At 47.2% G+C, this 25,108-nt stretch overlaps 1 protein-coding gene and 1 long non-coding RNA gene across 12 annotated transcripts in view; one reads left to right on the top strand and one right to left on the bottom strand.

The window, feature by feature from the left end:
• Window positions 1–25,108, bottom strand: part of Acsl6 (acyl-CoA synthetase long-chain family member 6) — a 62,236-nt gene that overhangs the window by 7,120 nt on the left and 30,008 nt on the right. For 5 of the 11 annotated variants that reach the window (NM_001439549.1, NM_001439555.1, NM_001439548.1 and 2 more), the window contains 11 exon segments: window positions 4,245–4,316; window positions 5,148–5,249; window positions 6,839–6,982; window positions 11,850–11,966; window positions 12,690–12,778; window positions 16,294–16,366; window positions 17,577–17,672; window positions 19,068–19,202; window positions 19,905–20,039; window positions 21,627–21,704; window positions 23,519–23,592. In NM_001439549.1, the coding sequence (NP_001426478.1) occupies window positions 4,245–4,316; window positions 5,148–5,249; window positions 6,839–6,982; window positions 11,850–11,966; window positions 12,690–12,778; window positions 16,294–16,366; window positions 17,577–17,672; window positions 19,068–19,202; window positions 19,905–20,039; window positions 21,627–21,704; window positions 23,519–23,592 (1,115 nt within the window). 11 annotated transcript variants of the gene reach the window in all.
• LOC120095099 (uncharacterized) lies at window positions 17,482–19,097 on the top strand. The gene is made up of 3 exons (XR_015631215.1): window positions 17,482–17,729; window positions 18,160–18,334; window positions 18,986–19,097. It is a non-coding gene; the product is annotated as an uncharacterized LOC120095099 (long non-coding RNA).

The raw sequence follows: 25,108 nt of genomic DNA, 5'->3' as shown, positions 1-25,108 counted from the left end.
CCTGGTTGGCCTGCAACTCATTATGTAGACTCACAGAGGTGGACCTGCCTCTGCCTCCCGAGTGTGCTACCACGCCTGGGTCTTTCCAACTTTTAATACATTTTATAAAAGAAATAGAAAGAGATGCCTAATATTAGCCTTCTGTCTTAAAACTTGTCATTGAAATGATATTTATAGAAGTTTCATTTTTAAAAAAAAGCATAACATTCAAACATTGCATTGGGAAGTAAGACCTTCAAAGTCTCCAATTATTTTCTCTTCTAAGAACATGAACTTCCCAGGGGCTGGAGAGATGGTTCCTTGGTTAAGAGCATTGGCTGCTTTTCCAGAGAACCCGGATTCCATGGCCAGCACCCCTTGGCAGCTCACACCCATCTGCCACTTCATATCCAGGGGACCTTACCCCCTCTGCTGATCCCTGAGGGAACTGCACACACGTGGTGCATGGACATGTATTCAGGCAAAACACCCATACCCATAAAATAAATATATATATATATAAAATCTCAGAAACTTAAAAAGGCAACAACAAAACCAAACTTCCATATTCTGAAGAACCATAGCGCTTGAAGGTCTTCAAAGGTATTAACTTGCGTTTGCTTGTAGATAATAAACAAAAAATAAATCATTTAATATGGAAGATGGAAAGAAAGATCGACGTGTCCGCGAATCAGGGAAATGATAACTCCATCTCTAAATTGATTCTGCAAGTATCCATTCCAATGAGAAGCGACAGGACATGGCTGAGAGGTTCACTGATTAGAAGTTGGAAAAAATCTTCATGTTACACTTCACTTTGTCCTGTCTGTGTGAATTAGAGAGGCCCTCAAATACCAAGAACATTATTAATTCACAATTAAATGTGCTCAAATATCTGCTAGTCATCTACTTGTCGACAGGATAGTCTAAGTGTATCCTATTTATTTGCTAACCTACTTCTTAAGATACACATCTTTTAAAGACCTCCGTAAATTGCTAATGGCTGACCTATTTCTTTTTTTTTTAAAGATTTATTCATTTATTATATATGAGTACACTGTAGCTGTCTTCAGACACACCAGAAGAGGGCATCAGATCCCATTACAGATGGTTGTGAGCCACCATGTGGTTGCTGGGAATTGAACTCAGGACCTCTGGAAGAGCAGTCAGTGCTCTTAACCACTGAGCCATCTCTCCAGCCCAGCTGACCTATTTCTTAGAATTGCACGTTTCTGGAAATTAGGCCATAGTAAATCCATTTTTTTTCTCTAACTTGAAGTTTAGTACAAGCAACCCTGCTCAGGAGCCCTGAACTCCTAAAGTTTATAGAGGGTAACTTAAACTCTGGATGTAGTCAGGTCGTTGTTAGTGAGTTTAGAGTTGATCTTCGAGGCTGGACAGGTGGCTCAGCAGGTAAGAGCTCTCACTGCTCTTGTAGAGGACACAGGTTTTGTTCCCAGCACTCACAACATCCTAGGGGATGGGCTCCATCTTCTGGACTCTGAGGGTAATACATACTCGTGTAGTGCTCTTAAATACATGCAGGCAAGATACCTGTAATCTTAGCCTATTAAGGCTAATCCTTAATAGCCTCCCCCCTCCCTTGAGACAAAGTCTCACTGTGCAGCCCTAGGTTGGCCTTGAGTCTATGATCCTCCTGTCTTAGCCTCCCTAGAGCTAGGAAGGCAAGTGTGGCCACATCATTGGTTGATGGTTTGTTTGTATTTTTGTTTGTTTGTTTGTTTGTTTCTTTCTTTCTTTGGGATAAGGTCTCAGAGTCTCAATTGGTCTGGAACTTGCTTTGTAGTTGGGACAGCCTTGAATTTCGGATCTTTCTGCATCTACTTTCCATGTGCTTGGATTATATAAACACACTGCCTCCCTGCTTCGTGTACACGGTGCTGGGTATCGAATCCAGGGCTCCATTCTAGGCAGCTACTCGCCAATTAGATTACACCCTCAGCCTCTGGCCATTTATTTTTGAAAAGGGAAAAGACCAAGACAAGCATGGACTGTGGATCAATTGGGACAGCTTCTGTGAAGGGCAGCCTGTGTCTGGAGTGCACCTTCCAATGGACAGGAACCCTGGCGTTTGTTCTGCTATGGTCAGCTGAGGCTGCTCCGTGTGCTGGGGAGGATGGCGTAGAGGAGTGCGGACAGAATGACAGAGAAGATCAAGAGGTGACAACTTTGGCAATGACGCTGAAGACCTCTGGGATGCCACATGACTCTCCTGCATCTGAGGTTGCCATGGTTAGGGCAGATTATTAGAATAGAAACTACACAGGGTATGTGGAAACTCAAGAACTTTCTTTCTCATTAGTGCTCTAACCAAAGGCAATGGAGACTTTAAGGTTCCTAATCTCTCTCTCTCTCTCTCTCTCTCTCTCTCTCTCTCTCTCTCTCTCTCTCTCTCTCTTCCACTCCCTCCCTCCCTCCCTCCCTCCCTCTCACCCCCTCACCCCAGAGTAGGTTTTATCATTGTGTCCTGTGCAGGTCATGCAGCTTTGCACCAACAGATGGCGTGCAGGGCTTAGGAATTCACAAGGCTGTCACCAGGTGCAGCCCCAGCTGGTCCTTTAATTACCCCAGACTGCAGGGTCTGGAACCTCTCCGGGGTAGCCCCTGAACCACATGACCGAGTGTGATCCAGTCATGCAGATCCCCATTAAGGAAAGACCACAAAATAAGTTCTACCAGATCTGGAAATTGAAATAACCACAGTGGCAAAAAATGAACCTTCCACTCTGAAAGTACCACAAGCAGCCAGCATGCTTGGGAGTCAAGGTTTAGCTAAAATGTTTACTGACAAAGCAAAAGTTTGTTTCTCAGTAAAGTTGGTTAAATTTAAACATCTGCCTCAGGAGAAGAACAATCTTCAACGCTGAGGCTATGTTTAGATTCCTTCAGCTTGAAATGAAGAAATTAGAACCTTAGCTGGATATGGTAGGCAGCTCACACCTGTAATCCTAACTTCCAGAGGCTGTGACAGGAGAATTGCAGTAAGTTCAGGACCAGCCTGGGCTACATAATAAATAGCAGGCCAGCCTGCTCTGACCTGAAACCACTATAGCCTGAGACTCTGTCCAAAACCAAGCAACACAACAATAAAAAAGAAATCTTTGTACATAAACATTTTAATTCAGATTTAACATAAGAATTTTACATTTAAAACCAACTTTAAAATAGTTGTAGGCTATCGTCAAAACAGCGTATAAAATTTAAAACTTCATATAAGCCTTGCAGATAGATCCCTCATGCTATATTTTTTGGGAAATTTTGATGGAAAACATGTTTGTTTGCTTGTTTGTTTTTGAAACAGGGTCTCTCTACAGAGCCCTTGCTATCCTGGAACTATGTAGATCAGGCTGGCCTTAAATTCATAGAGCGCCACCTCCCTCGTGCTGGGATTAAAGGCATGTGCCACCAAACCCTTTGAAAAAGCAGTTCTTGAAAAAAATTGTTACATTTATTCACCCCCTCACCTCTCTGTGTGTAAACAAATGTGTGCGTAGAACACGCATGCATGTACGAATATGAACATACATGTGTGGAGTTCAGAGGTCAACTCATTATATGAGACTCAGGAACTGAACTCAGGTCATCTGGTGTGAAATAAGCCCCTTTACTTGCTGAGCCATCTCCCTGTCCCCAAAGGACAATTGTGAATGCTGATTTTATAAAAGACAGTTATCTCACAATCCAAAGGATAAAATTTTTATCAGCGTGTTACTATTTTCTGCTTGGAACCTTCTTCTCTCTGGCTTTTACTTAAGAGCATAGACGCTAACAGGAAGGTGGACTGAGCATGCTCAGTCCTGAGCCCGGCTACAGAGTGTCTCAGAGGAACTGAGCGTCCTTTGTTCGCAGGTGCTTTGTTTCTTCCTCTTTTGCAAAAGGCCACTGGGCTGATAGTGTCCTCCCAGCAAGTAAGCTTGCCTGCAGCTGCTAAGACAGCAGTGCCCGTAAAAATAAAAATAAGATAGGGTGCCTGGGAGCCCGCCCAGGCCCACGTGATCCACCAGTGACAGCAAGGCTTCTATTTCAGCCTGTGGTTATAAGGGCAACAAGCACGGCCTTACTTGTCCAGCGACCTATTTTAGCTCAGGAGCGGGAGATTGCAGTTGGGTCAAACAGCCCTTCAGGGGCTCTTTTTGTGTGTAGCTTTCTAGCTGGCCACATACCAGACAGGGAGAGAGCCTGGGTCAGGGCCACGGTGCTTCTATGCAAAGGGTTATAACCGGTGTGAGAAAGGTCACGGTTACCTGTTCAAAAGAATGCAGTCCACTTTCTTTCCCCAACATCACCATGTCATCCAGAATGGCTTTCTTCAATTCCTGAATTGAACCATGTAAGTGAAACAATAACACAGAAAAAACAGGGGTGGGGGCGGGGTGAGGATAGAGGGACCAGTGACAGAGCGGACGCATGCTCTCTTGGTCCCTTCCCTGCTGAGGGTAACCTGGCGCCATGCCAATCGATACCTCTCTCCAGGAGAGAAAGGGGGGCAAATGGCCCAAGAGGTCACTGCGGGTGGGTTAGGGTGTGCTTTAAGTGGCCCTTTGGAAGGGCTGCCACCCCTATGCAAGGTCAGGGCTCAGGGACAGAGTGTAGGACCAGAGGTACCAGGCTATGTCTGCTGCTGAAACAGAACAGCAACCTTTCCTAGATGTATAAGACAATTCCTTGATGGTGGGAGTGGGAGATGCTTTAAGCGGAAAGAGCTGTGGTACTGTTTCTGTTCTATCGCTGCCTCTTAACCCAGTACACAAGAGCTCCACCCTCCCCTGGCAAGGGCACAGCCAGTGGGTCTGAGAGCCTGTCTTCACATCTGACTGTGCTGTGAACCAGCTGTGTGGTCTGGGACAAGTCATCTCCTCTTGGCTCCCTTCCAAGCCATGGAGCAGTGAAGTCGGATGAACTTCGTGTGATTGTTCCTGGTCCCAAGAACCCAATGGATTACTCCATTTCTAAAAGAGCAGGGATGTCTTCAACAACCACACGAGGACAAACCTCTGATTTAGGGTTCCTACAATGTGTAAAGTGATACCAGACACCTCTTATGAACTTAGATTTCACAGTTGTCAGCTCTTCTGTCCTCTTGCTATGTGACTTATAAAACACTCAGCAGCCTGTCAGGAGGCACCCGGGGATACGGGGGTACAGACCTTACTTTTGCAGAGTTCCTGGTAGTTCCCTTCGATTCCTTTCTTCTGAGCCCAGCAAGGCATGACTTCAGGGTCAGGCACAACAATGCCAACCAGAAAGGCCTACAAAGCCCACCAGAAAAGCACGGTCATGAGGTCATGACAAAAGCTTTCAGAGCTCTCATTTGTGGTCCAGCATTAAAAATAATCTCTTGGCATTCTCAGACTCCACCCTTTCCTAAAAATAAGTCTACAGTTATGAAACATTTATTCGGAGGTTATAAAACACTTCCACTAGTGTGCCATGTGGTCCTGCCTGATCATGCCTGACACGGGCCTGATCAGTGGTTAAGTATTTGGTTAGCTTGCCTGAGGCCTTGAGTTCAAGCTCCCATTTCAAAAGCCAAAAGTTAAACGCATGAGCGCGCGTACGCACACACACACACACACACACACACACACACACACACACAACTTCTAACATACCCCCAGATTTTCATGTCAACCTCAGATCTGCACATCTTGGAGGATGCTAATCTAACAACTTTATTGATCCAAATTCTGTAAAACATCTCCCAGAACTTCCAATGCATTCATGAAGAACCATTTTAATTTTTTTTTTTTTTTTGGTTATTTTCTTTAAAAGTGATTTAAGGCTCAGTTATATAAACAGATGCGCAGGATGGAGTCAGTAACTCTGATACCGTGGCTTATCTTTTTGGTCTTTCTGACCGTGACCTAAATGATATTGACAGCAAATGTCTTAATACTGAAAAGCAATATTATCATCAGTAACATTCCTTGCATTGCTATATTAATTTACCTACACAATTGATTTGCATATTAAAAACTGAAACAGCAGTGCTTAGAGGTTGGTGTATCTCAGTGTTCTCAGTGGTAGAGTACCTGCTTAACGTGCAGTAAGGCCCTGCGTTCAACCCACAGCAACATACACACACACACATCACACCCCCCCACACACACAAACACATACACATGCACACACACCACACACACACCACACATATGCATATACACACCACACACATACACCACACACACCCATGCACACACACCACACACACACACCACACACCACACACACACACCACACATATGCACACACACCACACACACACACCACACATATGCACACACACCACACACATATACACACCACACACACCCATGCACGCACGCGCGCGCGCACACACACACACACACACACACACACACAAAATCAGAAAAGCAAAATTACTGAATTTTTATTTAATATCTTATTTCAAGAAACCCCTCCTTGGAAGTTAGTGGGCATACATTAAAAGTTAGTGGAGGTATCTATTTCTATGTCTTCAAGGAACTCACTTGCCCTAACTGCAATTAACCAAATCCTAAGTAATTAAGATTTCTTCTGCGTTTTCGCTTTGAGACTGAGGCTGCCCTCAAACTCACGATCCTTTTGCCTCTGCATGCATCACCCATCCTGGTTTTAAGTGGTGCTGGGAGCAGAAAGCAGGACTTCCTGTCCGCCAGGCAAGTGATCTGCTCAGTGAACTAGATTCCCAAGCCCCAAAATTTCTCTTTTGAAAAGGAATTTTTCCTCTTGATTAGAAATGTATGGGTGAATCCTAGTGCTTGACTAGAAATCAAAATGCAATCTGGACGTTCTGGCAGGCCAGTCTGCGCGGGAGCGCTGGAGCAGTGGTGCTCACCTTTAAGCTGTCCCCATGGACGTAGATTTGCGCCACAGGCTCACTTCGGATGTAGATGTTCTCAATCTTCTCGGGCGCAACGTATTCCCCCTGAGCAAGTTTAAATATGTGCTTTTTCCGATCGATGATTTTAAGCGTTCCCTCCTGTGGAGTGGCACAGACAGCTTCCTAAGACAGCGCTCCCATTTGCGAGCTGGAGCCGCCCCTCCTCCGTGCAGACTTACCCTGTATACCCCAGCACCCCAGAGCTGCTGCGCTCTGTGTCCACAGAGATGTTGCATGGGGTTTGATGGAGCCATCACCCACCACATGCCAGTTCTGCGCCCACCATTCCTTCTTCTGTATGGGCCCCACCGGGCCTTCCTACTTCCCCCGCTCCCCTCAACCCCCGCCACCCCGCCCTCTGAAGTAGGCATTCATCTGCCTCTACTCAGATCCATGTCTGACCCACCAGGGATCCTCTTGCCGAGGCCCATACTTCAGCTGCACCTCTTCTCACCAACATCCCCAGATCCACTCTCTTTGACCTCGCTATTTCCCCGACTACTGCCTCAACCCCGAAGTGCTCTTGCAGTCTCCTGGTTGAAAGTAGATTCCTCAGAGAGCCCGTGCTTCCACCCGGTCACTAGATCATCTTCCCAGCATCCACTGGCAGGGAGGGCAGGGAATGAGTGCTGGTGCCAGTGGTCTCTGGGACTCTATTCACCTCATTGACCCTGGGACCTTTTTGAGTTCCTGGGGTGATGAATTGATATATAACCCATGAATGTTGTTCTTTCCTTATTATCTCTGGGAACAGCGCACCAGAACTAGACATTTCCATGTGCTTAAGCTGATGGCTAGATCTCTTCATGGGCTCCCAGACCTCGCCATGCTCAAGTGACTCCTGTCAGGCCGTGAAAATCTGTCCACCTAGGATATAGCTCAGAGTCTTTGAGATCATTGTCCTCTAGTCTGCCCTAGCCTGGGGTCATCCCTGTCCGCCTCACCTCTCTCTCTCTCTCTCTCTCTCTCTCTCAGCTCCCATCAATCCTCACTAGTAGACTCCCTCATGCTCACCTCTTTTTCCTCCTCCCATGGAAACCAACCACATCCTGAGCAGACAGACTCCCTCCATCCTCACGCCATGTTTGGACCTCCTGGACCAGAGCATTCTCTCCAGGAAAGGAAAAGAAAACAGGGCCTGTTTTTTTTTCTCAACACTAGGGCTGAATCCCCATGCTTCCCCTACCTAACTTCTTTGGTCATCATAGCAACAGCTGGTTCTTGTCAGCTCTGCTCTCTAGTGAAGAGAATGAGGGTCCAGTTAACTGGTCCTCATTAGTCAGGAATTAGTTGACTCCTCCAACAGCCACAGGGGCTAGGAAGCAGAGGACTCAGGGTTGAGACCCAGGACTCTCTGGATCAGAGGCCTTCATCTATTACTATAAGACAGTAAGTTTTAAATGCACAGATGTTTCTTAAATATAAGCACTGAAGCCTTGCATATGGTCTTCTAGAAAACGGGTCAAAAAAAAAATTAGGTCACAAACATTGCCTGTCTGCTCATTCAAGTCAGCTGACACCAAAACCGGAGTCGTATCCCAGGAGAAAAATTACAGATTGACCTCATTCATGGAGAGAGACAAAAGGACACAGGCACATGTATGCAAGAGAGACAGGGACACATCACAGCCATGACGAACTTAAGCCACGAATGCACAGTCAGCTGACGGGGGAGACATGGAAAGAATAAACACTCATTCCAAACACAAGAGCAGCTTCAGTGAAAGTTCAGCCCTGACTTAGAAGTGATGGTAACTTGATTCTGACTTCATGGCTGCTGGCCGCTGTTTGCATGTTTTGGGTCTGAGCGCCTCAGCTGCTTCTCTGGAGTTTATTTAATCACTTCCTGCCATGCCCTGGAAGGGCGGCTTCACTCAGGTTCAGTGCCTCAGATCTGAGTACTTACTGTTCTGAGACATATATAGGATTTCTTTATGAAGACATGTATAGTATTTTTTTTTTTATGAAAAAACAGTATAGGAGCTGGGCATTATGGTACGTGTCCGTAACGCCAACAGTAGGGAGGCTGAGTCAGGAGGATGGCAGCACATTTGAGTTCAACCAGGGCTATACACAGGGCTTAACAGAAAGACCTCTCAAGAACCCATCACCATCATCACCATTGTCACTACCACCACCATTATCATCATCATCACCACCACAAATACATAAAAGCAAAAAGTGGTGAAATCGATTGCAGGGCCTTGAGTCTCAATCATCCTTGGTTTCTGGGACAACCCTCCCTCCAAGGGTGTCCCTGCCCCATAGGCCTCTCCGGCTCCTCTCCTACACATCTGTGGGCCTTCTGTTGGAGCTGACTGTCTGCTGATCCTGGCCTGACTGTCTCTTCCAGTCTTTCTTATCCTCTTGGCCTAAGAGTGAGGTCCAGTGAGTACCTGTCCTTTGCTTCTTCCCTTAACCCTACTCACGCCAAAAATAAACATAAAACCAAAAAGCATGTGTCTTCCCAGAGCAGAGCTCCTGCCCCAGGGCATACACTGGAGACTTGTCCTTGTCTGCTACATGCATGAAAGTTTCTCAAAGGCCCAAAGTGCACAGGCCCAAGCACAGGCAAATTCACTCATCTGGCCCCAGAGCCAGGGAGGCCTTAGGATCACTCATGTACTGATAAACGCAACACCTCAGATTGTAACCAAACAGCAGCAACCTTCCAGACACACAGAGGGGGTGAGTGACACCAGGCAAGGGCTCAGGTGTTGGCAATAGCGTCCTGCCCTCCCCCAAAATGTTTGTGTGAGTGTCTGATACCTGCCAGGCACTGTGCTAAGCGCTTTGTAGCTATGACCTCATTCATTCCTTGTGACAGCATCCAAGGCAACATCCTTGTAGAGGCAAATAACCTTATTATCCTCATTTTTACAATAAGGAAATGTGGACAAGAAAGATGGTTTACTGAGTAAGGCTTGGGACTTTAATTTGATCCCCAAGACTCTCATGGTAGGAGGAGAGAATCAATGCGTGCAAGTTGTCCTCTGACCTCATGATCACCATGAGGGAGTACACACACACATATACACACACAGGTACACATACACACAGGTACACAGAAGAAAGAAAGAAAGAAAGAAAGAAAGAAAGAAAGAAAGAAAGGGAGAAAGAAAGAGAGAAACACAGAAAGACAGAAAGAAGGAAGGATGGACAGAAAGAAAGAAAGAAAGAAAGAAAGAAAGAAAGAAAGAAAAGAAAGAGAGAGAAAGAAAGAAAGAAGGAAAGAAAGACTTTTTTAAATGAGAGAATGGGGCAAATTTGTTTGGGCTAAAAAGCTGGGAGGTATAACCAAAGAATGCTATGAAGATTTAGTTTCTTATTCTATACCTTGTAGCCCAAAAGAGTGTAGCTTTGCTCAAGGTGCTAAAAATGACTTCCAGCAGAGTCAAAGGAACTGAAGTATCCCTTATCTATCAATGCCAAGAAACCAATCCCTTTTCCAGAAACCAATCTCTCAGTTGGGGGTCAATGCCCCTGCTGTGGTGGTTTGAATGAAAATGGCCCCTATAGAACTGGAAAATATCATCCTGAGTGAGGTAACCCAATCACAGAAAAACACACATGGTATGCACTCATTGATAAGTGGCTATTAGCCCAAATGCTTGAATTACCCTAGATGCACAGAACACATGAAACTCAAGACGGATGATCAAAATGCGAATGCTTCACTCCTTTAAAAGGGGAACAAGAATACCCTTGGCAGAGAATAGGGAGGCAAAGTTTAAAACAGAGGCAGAAGGAACACCCATTCAGAGCCTGCCCCACATGTGGCCCATACATATACAGCCACCCAATTAGATAAGATGGATGAAGCAAAGAAGTGCAGGCCGACAGGAACCGGATGTAGATCGCTCCTGAGAGACACAGCCAGAATACAGCAAATACATAGGAGAATGCCAGCAGCAAACCACTGAACTGAGAATAGGACCCCCGTTGAAGGAATCAGAGAAAGGACTGGAAGAGCTTGAAGGGGCTCGAGACCGCATATGAAAAACAATGAAAACCTACCAGAGCTTCCAGGGACTAAGCCACTACCTAAAGACTATACATGGACTGACCCTGGACTCTGACCTCATAGGTAGCAATGAATATCCTAGTAAGAGCACCAGTGGAAGGGGAAGCCCTGGGTCCTGCTAAGACTGAACCCCCAGTGAACGGGATTGTTGGAGGGAGGGCGGTAATGGGGGGAGGATGGGGAGGGGAACACCCATATAGAAGGGGAGGGGGAAGGGTAAGGGGGATGTTGGCCCGGAAACCGGGAAAGGGAATAACAATTGAAATGTAAATAAGAAATACTCAAGTTAATAAAGAAATAACGGGAAAAAGAAAAGAAAAGAAAATGGCCCCTATAGGCTCAAGGGAATGGCATTATTGGGAGGTATGGTCTTTTTGGGGTAGATGTGGCCTTGCTGGGAGAAGTGTGTCACAGGAGGTAGGCAAAGCCTCAGGTTTCAGAAGCCAAGCCAGCTCCACTGGCTGTCTTTCTTCCTGCTGTCTCCTTATCTGGATGTAGAGCTTTCAGCTACCTTACCAGCACCGTGTCTGCCTCCATGCTGCTATGCTTCCCACCGTGATGGGAATCAACCTCGGAACCGTAGCCATCTCCAATTAAATGTTTTCCTTTATAAGAGTTTTTGTGGTCATAGTGTCTCTTCACAGAAATAAAACCCTAACTACACACTGACTTTCTCAGATCTTCCCAAGAAATGCATCTTCTTCTACTTAGCCACCGGTCTCCACACACCAACCTTTCCTGGATTCCATGAGGGATAGGACGTTGTTTTAAGGAAGGCCCAAGTCCCGCCCTCCACACAGCCCATTGTCACTTTCATTGGGAGCAGGAAACTTGGGACAAGGTTGGGGCACATTCGGACAGGTGTCCCCTCAGCGAGCTGGTTTCGCACACCCACTCATCACTGACATGACATGTGGAACACCAGCCTTCAAACCTACATACCGGCAGCCATTTTCCAATGTCTCCCGTGTGAAGCCAGCCGTCACTGTCCAGGGCCTCCTTTGTCCTGTCCTCGTCTTTTAAGTAGCCTTTGAACACATTTGGTCCTTTCACACAGATCTGTGGGGGCAAATGCATGGCTTTGCTCAGTCAGGGTTTAAGAGATCCAACACTGACAGGCCGTCAGCAGGCACAAGAGAAAATGTGCTCTCCATCTGCTGGAAGGCCATTGTGGAGCTTGTGACAGGACCAGAGGGTGTGAAGCACCTCTCTGCTGTCTCTGCCCTTTACCTGGTCCCTTTGCCTTCTCTGGAGCAGTGTCTTCTTCCCTGTGCTGGCCATCCTTTCTCCACTTGCCACTTCTCCCTCGTTTGCCATGAGTCCCTGACCATGGGCTCATGCTGTTTTGGGATACTCACCGAAGACACTGGTGACTGGATGTCCCTGCTAGTGGCGCTCAGGCCCTCTGCTTCACTGCTTGGCAGGAAGCCTGATTCTCCACTCACTCCCTAGGGCTGAGCAAGAATGGCTCTGCTTGGCCCACTTCATTTGGCCTATTTGATGTATGGCCGTGTTTCCGAAGAGACAAGATATACTGTGGCAACCTATGCCACAACGGGGTGCATTGTGAGGGAGGGGTACTTCTTTTAAAGTCCAGAAATGAAGAGTTCTTGATTTAGGATCACTCGGTCTCAGTGGCGTTGGTTGTATCAAGTACATGGATGACTTAAAATGACTTTGCATGCAGGTAAGGGGGAAAAATGGCTCTATGCCTATGGCTTTTTGCTTCTGCTTGGCTACACGTGACATCCACAGAAGCTAAAGGTGACACCTGAGCCTCACCTCTCCTTCTCCTTTGCTGGTCCAGTAGTTGAGTTCCTCTGCGTCGACCAGCTTGATGTGGTTGCAGGGCAGAGGGGCTCCCACGTGCCCTAGGGCAGCAGAACAAGGTGATTCATCAGTGGTTCAGCGCTGATGATGTGTGATATCCCTGGGGGGATGCCTAAGCACCCCAGCAGGGTGGAGCATGCCTATAACCCCAGAACTTGAGAGGTAGGTGGAAACGTATCAGGAGCGCAAGGTCATCCTAGGCTGCATAGTAAGTGGTTCAAGGCTAGCCTGGGTCACAAGAGGCCTTACCTCTAACAAAACAAAACAGAACCAAAACAAAAATGGAAACAAACTCCCAAGTGGGTTAAAGCAGGGAGCTGTGGGACCAGAGTAACACACTGTTATGTAGGTGCTGTTGACAGGGACAAATCGAGGATAAAACAACACTCTGAGAAAAGCAGAGGGTGAGCTCCACTTCACACACACACACACACACACACACACACACACACACACACACACACACACACACACACACACACATAAATGATTGTTTTTGAGACAGGGTTCTCTGTGTAGCCCAGGTTGTCTTGAAATTCTCTATAGCACCCAGGCTGACCCCAGACTTGTGGTTCTGTATGTCAACTTCACCAGTCTTGTAATTATAGGAGGGCGCCACCATGTGAAGTTTACATTGGTTAATTTATCTACATTTATTAGTGTAGCCTCTCTCTCTCTCTCTCTCTCTCTCTCTCTCTCTCTCTCTCTCTCTCTCTGTAGGTACACATGCCACAGCACATGTGTGGAGGTCAGAGGATGGCTTGGAGGAGTCAGTTCTCTCCGTCTTTGCATCATGTGGATTCCGGGGATTGCCAGGCTTGGTGGCACAAGCTTTTACGTCTGAACCACTCACTGATCCTTATGTTTGGTTCTTACAGAGTGGGACTAGCATATTAACCTAGCACAAACCTACATGGAGGCCCTGAGTAAGGCGGGAGTCTCATTCCACCATGCACATGGTTAGGAGGTTTTACAGTGGCGCCCACATCGAAACATCTTTCCCAGGTAGGCATGGTGGTGCACACCTGTAATAGCATCATCCAGGAGATGAGCGCGGGAGATCAGGAGACCGAGGCCAGCGTGTGCTACAGGCAGATCATAAACTACAACCGCTATTTCTTTTCCCTTAGTCAGGCTCCTGATTGGTGCGTACAGAGACAACCTAGAGTGCTTGCTACACTGCAGATTTGGACTGAGGCCTGGGATGAGGCATCAGGCTCTGTATTTCTCACAGGCACCTAGGCGATATTGATGCTATTGTACTTAATGTCGTGCTTAGATAAAGGGACATAAAACCAGGATGCAGTTGCTCATCCCTGGGAAAAAAAAAAATCAAATCCCAAAATCTGATGATCTTATGCACTCCAGCCACAAGATCCTATCTAAGTCATTCACTGGCCCTTGTGGTCTTCACCTCATGCTGGGAAGGAAATGAAATGCTAGGCAGGTGCTGGCCAAGGTCCTGATCAGATGTGCCATGGGCACGAAAAAGAAGGCTGTGGCACTTGGGTTTCTCTTTTAGGAGACATATTGCCAAACCTGTGGTGATATTATACAAAGAGACATAAGTTTCCTCTCACCCAGCCTCCTAGGGCTTCCAGTAAGGGTGAATTAAAAATTCAACACTTTTAAATGGGAACACGACAAGGATGGCATCCGAGGTAAGTGGGATGAGAGTGGGCTCAGTGGGGAAAGGAGCTTGCCCCCAAGCCCTGTGCCCCAGGTTTGATCCCCAGAAGCTACACAGTGGAGAGAACAGACTCCTGTAGTCTTTCTCCTGATAGTCACATGTGCACTGTGAGATGCATGTGTTCTCTCTCTCCCACACAAATAAATAAATGTAATGTTTTAAAAGAATGAAAGTATCCAAAAGGAATGATATTCATGGAATGGTGGCTTGGTACAGTGGACACAACAAGGATAAAACACGCACACACACGCGCACACACACACATACACACACACACACACACACACACACACACACACACGGAGCTAGGTGTGGGAGAAATGGCTCGTCCTCCTGCTCTTACAGAGAACTGCGTTTCTAGCATCTACATTAGGCAGCTCCAAACCAGCTGAAACCTTGGCTCCAGGGGATCTGGTGGCCTCTTCTGGCCCCCATGGACATTTGGACTCACATGCACACCCCACCTATGTATAATTAAAATTAAATATTTGAATAATTTTTTAAAAAAACGAGTGAGCATGACTTCAAATGAGAGTCCCTGAAGAATATCTGTCAGTAGGAGAATGAGCAAAAAGTTTGTATGGGGAGCAAGCAAGCTTCACCCAGTTTCAGTGAAATGAGACAGGGTTCATGAGAAAAAAATCACTCCTTATCTGGCTCCGTCCCATGCAGTTTCCATTTCGAGTCTACCTATCATGTTTCAAGACCCTGTGATGCTATTGCATTAACTAACTTTTTTTTTTTCTGCATGCACATCATTCCAGATTTTCGGGTTTGTGTTTGAGCAAACGTAAGCACAGTGGTCCCAGGGGAAAGTGTGCTGAAGAATTCTCTTGCTGAGTGCTTTCCAAGTTCGGTCAGTGCCTAGTCTGAGTCTGGTGATGGGTGACCCAAAAGCTAACCACTACAGACCTACTTCTGTCTGCCTAGGAGGAGGAATCTCCTCACAATGAGAGCGTGTATGGGCCTCCTCTTTCCTGAGGTTGCCACTGCCTTCCAGATACACCGTGAGAGACTCTCCCTCAAGACATAGTCCTCAGAGGAGCTGGAGACATGGCTCGGCAGTTAACCACTTGCTCTCCTTCCAAGAGGACTGGGGTTTGATTCCTAGCACCCTCGTATTGGCTCACAACCATCCAGCACTCTAGTTCCAGGGGTTCCAGCACTCTTTACTGACTCCAACAGACACCACCCACACACATTGTGCACATATATATGTACCTGCAGACAAAACACTCATACATTTTTTTAAAAGTTGCCTGTTATGAGTCACGTTCAACTCATAGCCTGCTTCTTTTATTGTATTTAAAAGAAAAACAAAACAAAACAACAACAACAACAAAAAACAGAAAATGAAAACCAGCTCTGAAACAGCTGTAAGCAGAGCGGCGTGGTTGTGTAGAATCTATGAGCTCAGTGTGCAGGTGTTAGAAGCATTTCCCATGTGGAGTTCTAGCCTGCGACCCACACTTTGCACAAATTCTACTTATATAACAAAAATAAAAACAAAGCAAACAAACAAAAAGCAGGAGGGCAAAGACGCTTGCTGCTGAGTTTGAAGAATCTCCACTTCTCCCAGAAATCCAGAGGATGAAAGGGGAAAACAAACTCCTGGACCTTGTTCTCTGACTTCCATGGCGTGCCAGGGTGCATGTGTGCATGTGCACACATATAAACAAAGTAAGAAAATAAGTGCGGTTTTAAATTACAAGTAAAAATGTTTAAGTAGGGGGAAGATATAAAGGTGTGAAACTCTGCGACAAAGAAAACATTACATCCGCAGTCTCACAATACAGATGCTCTCCTGACACCACCTCGTTACCACACCTCCTGCCTCTGCCCTCCCTCCCCCACAAGCTCTCCTACCTGATGTCCAGTCCCCTGGCGTTGTGAAGGTACACCCAGCTGTGCATTCAGTTTGCCCATAACCTTCATAGACCTTCAAGCGAAACAGAAACCGTGATGTGGGCCACACTGTCTCAGAAATGTCTGGTGGCCTTTCTTGGCCAGCCTGCCTCCCACTGACCATCTGTGCCTTCCTGCTGAGGATGCCGGGGACGGGGACGCATGGTTCCCTGAGTAGCTGACACTGGTGCAACTGAACCCAGCAGGGTTGTGCTGCTACTTTTAACCATGAGCACTTAGGTTGTGTGGCTTGGAATAAGGGTTTCTGGCCAGTTTTCAACCATAGGCTCTATGTTCACTATACTCAAGATAAATATTCTAAGTCCACTACGAATCTGATTTTTATCTTTGACTTTCCTCTCCAGGCCCTGCAGTTCAAGGCATCTAAAGCATAATTACTTAAGCACTGTACATAAGAGACGGACATGTTTGGCTTCCCTTGAAGCCTTGCTACAGCCATGACACAATACCCTACTTCTGTAGGAACTTGACAGATTTTAACTGAATGGATAAGTCAAGAGATGATTTTGTTTGTTTTGTTTCTTAGAGATGACCAAACAAACAACACCACACAGATAGGCTCTCTTTTATCCTGATGCTCTTGCTTCGAGATGGGAGACTCTTGGAAGGCGGTAGAGAACAGAGAGGCGGGGCAGTGTGACACAGAGTCTCCAGCACATGGAGGATACATTTACATTTTCTACGTTTAAAAACATATTAATTTGATATTAATTGATGTGTAATGTATATGGCTGAGTATATTTATGTATGTGCACCACGTATGTACCGTGACAGTGGAGGTCAGAAGAAGGCACTGGATCCCCGGGAACTGGATTTGTGACCCACTATGTGGTTGCTGGAAACCAAACTCAGGTCCTCTGGAAGACCAGTGAGTATTAACCATTGAGGCATCTCGCCAGTATATATACATATAATATACATATACATACACACATATATGTATATATGTATGTATGTGTGTGTATATATATATATATATGTATATATATAATCTGATTCCCTTTCCTTTTGCTAAAACTTTCAAGGTTCCAGGTAAAGGACTCTTGTACCATGGATACTCCTGGGGGTTCTCAAAAGGTGGCAAAGCCATTCTAATTCTCTGTGGCTGTGTGCTTCTATCACCCACAGGATGACAGGTTTAGCCCTCCGGCATCTTCCTCTCTACAGCTGTGCTGTCTAGCACACATCCCACCACTCCCAAGGGAGGTCCTGTATGATGATACCTGGCACCCCAGAGCTGCTCGTAGGAATCCCAGGACTGTTGGTGATGCGGGGGCTGCTCCGGTAACAATCATTCTCACGTGCCCTCCAAGACTGGCCTGTGGGAAGATAGAAGCTGTCGATGATGGTGACACACGACACAGTCCTCATTCAAGGTCTGCTTTCAACAGCTGGACCCCGGATGCTGGGGCTCGGGTTGGGGATTGGTACATGCTAAGGAAGCCCCTTCTCTTTTGTAATAGATGTGACTATTGTTAGTTGACAACTTAACCGACAGTTTGTCCAATTCTGTGACCAACTCTGTGCTGTTATGCCATGAGGCATTTTTTAAATTACCATGCTTCTCCCTCCTTAAATGATTCAGCTGCTTCTTCCTCCTCTCATTATTCACTGGCCTCCAAAACAATTACTTAAGACAATTTTCTCCAGCTCCAGCTTCCATTTTAATGGCATCAGCTTTTTCTCGTGTAGGAATCAATACCATGCTTTATTTACTATGTTCGGCTGGGGACGAAGGATATTTGAAACACTTTGTTTCTGTATGTTGAGCCAAGTTTAAATATTAATTTTCTTGGCTAAAAACAGAATAGCAGGAAGAAGGCTGAGTGGATACCACTAATGAACCAGATTCCTAGGGTGGTGCAGGACCTGGGACTGCGGTGGCGATGTGGCAAGGAACTGGCTCTGGCCTGATTCAGGAGAAGTTGGTGGGATTGGACACAAGAAAAGGGAAAGAGGATTCCTGTTTATCTGGAGAAAAGTAAGTCCTGTTAAACGCCCATCATCACCAGTTTTCTGGGAATGGCAGGAGGAAGCCCAGGCCTCTGGGCCCCAGGAACACCCAGCAGGGTGGAGGCCAAAGGACCTACTTTCTATGGGTCTTTTAAATACATATGTACGCATGCATGCATGTATGTATGTATGTATATGTGTGTGTATATGTATGTATTTGTGTGTATATATATGTGTGCATTTGTATGCATATATCTGCATGTATGTATATGTGTATAAAATCTTTAATTAATTCTTTGAGAATCTCATACTGCATTCATTCCCCCACTCCTCCTGTTAACTCCACCAGGACCCATCCCTGTCTCTCTCACCTCTCTTCCAACTTCCTGGTTTTTTGCTCTTGTTTTTTGTTTGCTTGTTTAACATCCTATGGAGTCCAACTTGTTCGGCCCATCTATGCGTGGGCGTGAGACCATCCAATGGAGCATGGCCAACCTAAGGGTCCTTATTGGTAAGGTTGCTTTTTACCAGATACAACCCATCTCCAAAAATTAAGAAAAAAGATCATTGCTCTAAAATTCCAGCAGCAGCACAAGAGTTGTCGTTGTCGTCGTCGTTGTTGTTGTTGTTGTTATTATTATTATTATTATTATTATTATTATTATTATTATTATTACAGGTCACTGGGCCATCTCCATTTCTCCTATGAAATCACCCGCTGGGCACGGTGTCACTCTAGACTCACAGACTCATTTCTTTACCTGAATCTTATTAAAGAAGAGTTCATCCCAGATACTATTGTTTCTGATGATTCCGCTCCGGACCTCAGCCTGCTTGCGCTTTGCTGCAAACTCCAGGAGCCAGCGCTTCAGTGAGGTGTCTGCCTGGTGGAAGATCTGAGGAGCACAAGCAGGAGACAGCAGTGAAGTGGGGCCCGGTTATCTTCTAGATGCTCCCTCCAGGAAGAGGGTCCATCTGGCCAGCAGAGGACACGTATTCCCACACATCCCCATGTATTCCTGTGTACACTCGTGAGAGAGAGGCCCTGGGTTTGTAGCATGAAGCTGAAGGTTAAGGCTATCACGGGACAGGTGCATTTTGGAGATAGGAAGGAGATGGGGTAGAAAGGAGGAAGGGGGGCTGGAGAGATGGCTCATTGGTTAATAGAATCGATTGTTCTTCCAGAAGTCCTGAGTTCAATTCCCAGCAACCCAACCATCTGTAATGGGATCCAATTCCCTCTTCTGTCCTGCAGGCATACATGTAGGCAGAAAGCTATAAAATGTATACATAATAAATAAATAAACATTTAAAGAAAAAGAAAGGAGGAAGGGAAGGGGGAAAGAAGGGAAGGGAGGGTAGAGGAAGATCAGGGAGGGGAAAGGAGGGGAGGCGAAGAGAGGAAGGGAGGTCAGGTCTTTTTACCCAGAGTTTGAAAGCTGGAAGGAAACAGGAGAAAGAAGCACAGGGAAGAGTTGGGGAACACAGGAAGGAGGCAAGTTTTCAGACCTGGGTTGGAGGGAAGGAAAACCACCCTCCTGGAACCCCAGAGTCTGTCCACACCATAAAATGAGAACCTTCCAGTCCGTGGGACCCACCTTGTCATACATCCGATTCAGCAGCCGTGGGACCACAGGGAAGATGGTGGGGCGGAGAGCTTTCATGTCGTCTGAGAGGAGGCGGATGTCTCCCTGGAAGAAGCCCACACGCCCTCCATGGCAGTAGACAACAGACTGGGGGGAAGGATAAGAAGGATCACTTAGGGTGGGCACTCCTGGCTGCAGGCCAGAGCTATCCAAAAAGTTTTGCCCTCCATGGAGAACACCCAGGCCCCTAACCCAGCTCTGGCTGCTGCCATAAGACACTGAGTGGCAGGTAAGTGACCCGCCCACCAACCCACAACCTTTGTATCAAGGCCAAGTGGAATGATGCCGGAGTGGCCATTCTTGTTGGTGCCCGCCCCTTCACACCCTCTCTCAACCCTAGACATGTGCCACCCCATCCCACCCTGGAAACTCGGGTCTGAAATGTTCTACTATCTGCACTCCATAAATGGGGCTATTCCAGGCCCCTAGAGAGGCTTTGGATTTCCCAGAGACATCTCTGCAACTGTGGAATGAAGTGCTATTTTCCTTGGATACTAGAGCTGGTGGGAAACCAGGGGCTCCTGGCTGGGTCCTATGGGGCCAGAAGCACACGAGGAGCCTTATTGTGTGCTCTGTTCTTTAACGCCCAGGGCAGCTCTTTAAGCAAGACAGTGTTTCAGCCATGACCCGTTTGTGGGAGAAGAACGCAAGGTTCAGAGAGGTGAAGTGGTTTGCCCAGCTGCATAAAAATAGTTGACGATAATGGCTGGCATTCGAATCTAGGCCCAACGACACCAGCTCACCCCACCAGATGGAGTAGAAATTTACTTGAAAGATATATTTTTATTTTTTTTTAAGATTTTATTTATTTTATATAAGTGAGTACCCTGTCACTCTCTTCAGACACACCAGAAGAGGGAATCAGATTATGTTGCAGATGGTTGTGAGCCACCATGTGGTTGCTGGGAATTGAACTCAGGACCTCTGGAAAAGCAGTCAGTGCTCTTAACCGCTGAGCCATCTCTCCAGCCCCAAAAGATATATTTTTTTCACTGGCTGAATCTTTCAATGACACGTGCACGGGAAATTCTTTGACTCCACCATCCTATACGGATTCCCTGCTTTGCCCTCTCTCTACTCTTACACGAGCCATCTGAGGACCAACACATAGTCCGGGCTTACAGCCTAGGAGCCATGACAGTTTGATGCCACAATTTTACTGCTTCATTCTGGCCTTTAGAAGTTTGTAAGCTATGGAACAGAAGCACGTTGGCCATCAAAGAGCAGTGCCCACATATAGCTGGAGGTGGCAAAGCACTTCTGTGGTCTGTCATGCTCTTGGAACCGATGCCACCAACCAGGCCCTCTCCCAGCTGAGGTGTGTCTGTGAGAAAGTTGAGGTGGGTCTGGGTGTCTCCTGAAGCATCTCTCCTAGGGAGGACAGGTGGGGTGACCAAGGGTCCTCAGATATCTCTGGCCCCTTGTGCTACCTTCTAAGAAAGGAGTCAGTCCTGCTTCACTCAACCAGTGACTGGTGAGACCCTGCCGTAAGTGTAGGTTCTGGGCACAGAGGGTGCCTCCCTGATGCCAGGGCCTTACCTGCACCATTCGCTCAAACATGTGTGCTAAAGGCAAATAGGAAAAGTGTACATCCGCACAAGTGGGGGCCCACTGACTCTGCAAGAGAACACAAGGAGCCCAGGCAGGTCCCAGTCAGCCAGGTAGGAGGCTTACCTGGATCACTCTCTCAAACATGTGAGCCAGAGGCAGGAAGGAGATGAGCACATCGTCCTGTCTCGGAAAGATCACTTTCTGCAGGTGACGGGCATGGGAGACAGAAAGGAAAGAAACACTGACAGGAAGACAACGAGAGAGTCATAAAACAATAAAGAGAAAAAAATGGTCCTGGGGGGGAGGGGTGGGCGGGGGAGTGGGGGAGGGGGAGGATGAGGACAGAGAGAGGTAAGAGGGGAAAAATGATGAGAGAGAGGAGGAGGTGGGGAGGAGAGGTGGAGGAGGGAGGGGAAGGGAGAGAGAGAGAGAGAGAGAGAGAGAGAGAGAGAGAGAGAGAGAGAGAGAGAGAGAGAGAGAGGCAGCATAGGAAGCGAAGTGTTAGGTCGCAGCGCCAGTGGGTGTGGGTTATCTGCAGAAGCAAAGAGGCACATGTAGCACACATAAACCAGCAGAGCCAGGCTCCGCAGGGAAGTCTCCTCTCAGGACGGCCTGCACCTCACTTGAAGTCTCTGTCTGTTGGTGTTGGCGCCAGCCTGGCTCTCTCCCCTCCTGCCCTTCCAGTAACATCTGCCGCCCCGGCTACCTGAGCGGAGTCACACAGTCTCGGCTTGATGGTACATTCTGGGCCTCGTGGAGAAAGTGGCTCAGAGAGTTCTACCAATCACCGTTTGTGCCAGCTTTGTGAGTTGGGGGAAGGGGGCGGTGTTGGGGGGGGTGGCGGGGAGGAGAGACCAAGCCACAAACAGGTGGCCAGACACCAAGCCACAGCTGGGAGAATACACAAGCTGGGCACTATCCCACAGCCGTCTCCCAGATGGGACTGGTCCCAGAGTCAGACTGTTCTGGCCAGCGAAGGGTGGGGACGTCTTTAGAGGGACCTAACTGTCCTCTGTCTTGTCATACAAGTCTTCGCTCTCCTTTTGCCTTTGGGCCAGCTCGGACAGTCTTTGGGATCTTGGGTCGTGACTCGGAACCCGATCTCATCCAGCAACCATGTCTCAGTTTCCCACCAAAGCATCTCAGCATTTGGAGTGGAATGCCCTGCGGCACCGTGTAGCACACACTCAGACAGTTTCCACAGCGGAGGAAACTTCCTCTCTCCTGAAGGAAGCACATATTCACCCCGCTTGGGATGGGTCCTCCTTCCTTAGCTGTTTATAAACACTAACTTGCTTTGGTCAGAGCGAGCTTTTCAGACTTTGCAGTTACCTTTAAGGGCAGCCTTACAATTAGCAGCTGCCGGTGTTTCTCAGACTCTAGTAGTCCTTGAACACAAAATGGCCAAACTAAACCCAGCCTGCTTGACAAACGGGTTGTGGAGGCTTACTTCTGAGGTAAAGGAACAGAGCTCATGGGTCTTACTGTTTTGAAGTGAAAAATGAAATCAGGCTTGCGTGCTCCCCCCACCCGGGGCTCTTAGAGCTTTTCGATATCAAGTGAACGTTGGGGGATGGGTCATTTCTGCGCTAGCGCGGAAAGCTAGTCTGATGGCCCATGCTTGTGATCTCAGCATCTGGGAAACTGAGGCAGGGGCATCAGGTATTTGAGGCCAGCCTGAAATACATACTAAGACCCCAAACAAAACACAAAACAAAAACAAAACAAAACAGTTTTAGAGGTTAAACGTGGTTGTAAAAGTGAAGTTACCCTAGCAAAAACAAGAACTTCCTGCCTGCAAGCGCCTGCCCTAAAATAACAACAATAGAACACGACTCGAACCACATCCAGCCCGTGACCCTTGCACCACGTTCACCTCAGGAGGACTGTGAATATGGCCGGGACGTTGGAAGACTAGAGAGTCACACGGTAATATCGAAAGGTTGACACCCTTGTTACAAAGACTTGAGATGTGTCCTTGAGAAAGGTCCCCATAGGGAGTTTGCTTTATTCACCTCTGTGACTTTCAGAAAGCCCGAGAAATCGGCCACCACGTTCCCGTGGGTGAGCATCGCACCTTTGGGGTTCCCTGGAAACAGAAGGCAAGAAAGGGTTTCATTAGGAGCCTGGCAGTTACCCTTTGACCTCCACATAGGTACCACATATGTAGCATGGCACGCCGTGACACAAAATAAATAAACAGATGTTAAAAGATTTAACAACAAGTTTCAAACAGTTAATTGAAACTAGATGCGGTGGCTCGAAACTGTAGTCTCGGTTCTCTGAAGGCTGAGGCAGGAGAATTTTGAGTTCAAGGCCAGCCTGGACTATTGACTGAGACTGTTTTTAAAAGAGGGTGTTAATTTTATGTGCTATGTGAATTTTGCCTTTAACAAAAAAAAAAAAAAAAAAAAAAAAAAGAGGAGGGAAAGAAGCACAGTTCATTAGGAGAATTTCTTTGGAGAGGGTTACCTGAGTCTCTGATCCTAATCTGAAACCTAAGCTCACACAGATGTTAATAGGATCCAGGGAACCCCAAGAGAAAAGAGAGGAGGCGGTGCCGTGCTCAGTGCTCACAAACAAGTAACAGACTGGAGAGGTGGGAGCACTCCACAGTGAGGATCGAGGAGAGGACACTGCCTTAGGAGGAATTTGTTCTCCAGGCTGGTCTGTGGGATAAACAGAGCCTCTCCGTAATAGTTAATTTAGACAGGATCTAGGATTACCTAGGAAACAACCCTCGGGGCTGCTCTGTGAGGCATTTTCAGGGAGATTCGGCTGAGGTGGGAAGAGCCACCCTGAGTAAAAGGCAGGGTTAACCCATGGGCTGAGAGGCCTGAGTGAGTAACACGGCGGGGGGGGGGGGGGGGGGGGGGGACGACAGTGAGCGGAGCACCAGATCCAGCCCTCTCTGCTTCCTGACCATGGCAATGTGACCAGCGGGCTGGTGCCGCGCTTCCCATCCAGACTCACTCTATCTTTCCTTAAATTATTAGCTGAGATGAAACCAACCACCCTTCCTTCCTTCCTTCCTTCCTTCCTTCCTTCCTTCCCTCCTTCCTTCCTTCTTTCCTACTTTCCTTCCCTCCTTCCTACTTCCCTTCCCACCTTCCTACTTCCTTCCTTCCTTCCCTCCTTCCTTCCTTCCTACTTTCCTTCCCTCCTTCCTACTTCCTACCTTCCTTCCTTCCTTCCTTCCTTCCTTCCTTCCCTCCTTCCTTCCTTCTTTCCTACTTTCCTTCCCTCCTTCCTACTTCCCTTCCCACCTTCCTACTTCCTTCCTTCCTTCCCTCCTTCCTTCCTACTTTCCTTCCCTCCTTCCTACTTCCTACCTTCCTTCCTTCCTTCCTTCCTTCCTTAAGCTATTTTTGTCATATCAGTGAGAAAGGCAACTGATCCACACTCTCTCCCCATAAAACTGAAGAGAGGGTCAAGTGTGGACAGAGTTAGGAGCTGTGAGGGAGGAGGTTTCAGAAGCTCAGGAGAGGCACTGCCTACATCAGAACTCAGAAGAGTATCCATCAAGGAAAGTATGAGCTTTAGACATGGTCACTCAACCATCGCCCAACTTCCACAACCCACTTCCTTGTTCTTGATTCCCCCAT

Source organism: Rattus norvegicus, chromosome 10 (genome assembly GCF_021556685.1).
Source record: "Rattus norvegicus strain SHRSP/BbbUtx chromosome 10, alternate assembly SHRSP_T2T, whole genome shotgun sequence".
NCBI classification, from domain to species: domain Eukaryota; kingdom Metazoa; phylum Chordata; class Mammalia; order Rodentia; family Muridae; genus Rattus; species Rattus norvegicus.
This window is presented reverse-complemented; position numbering and strand designations above follow the sequence as displayed.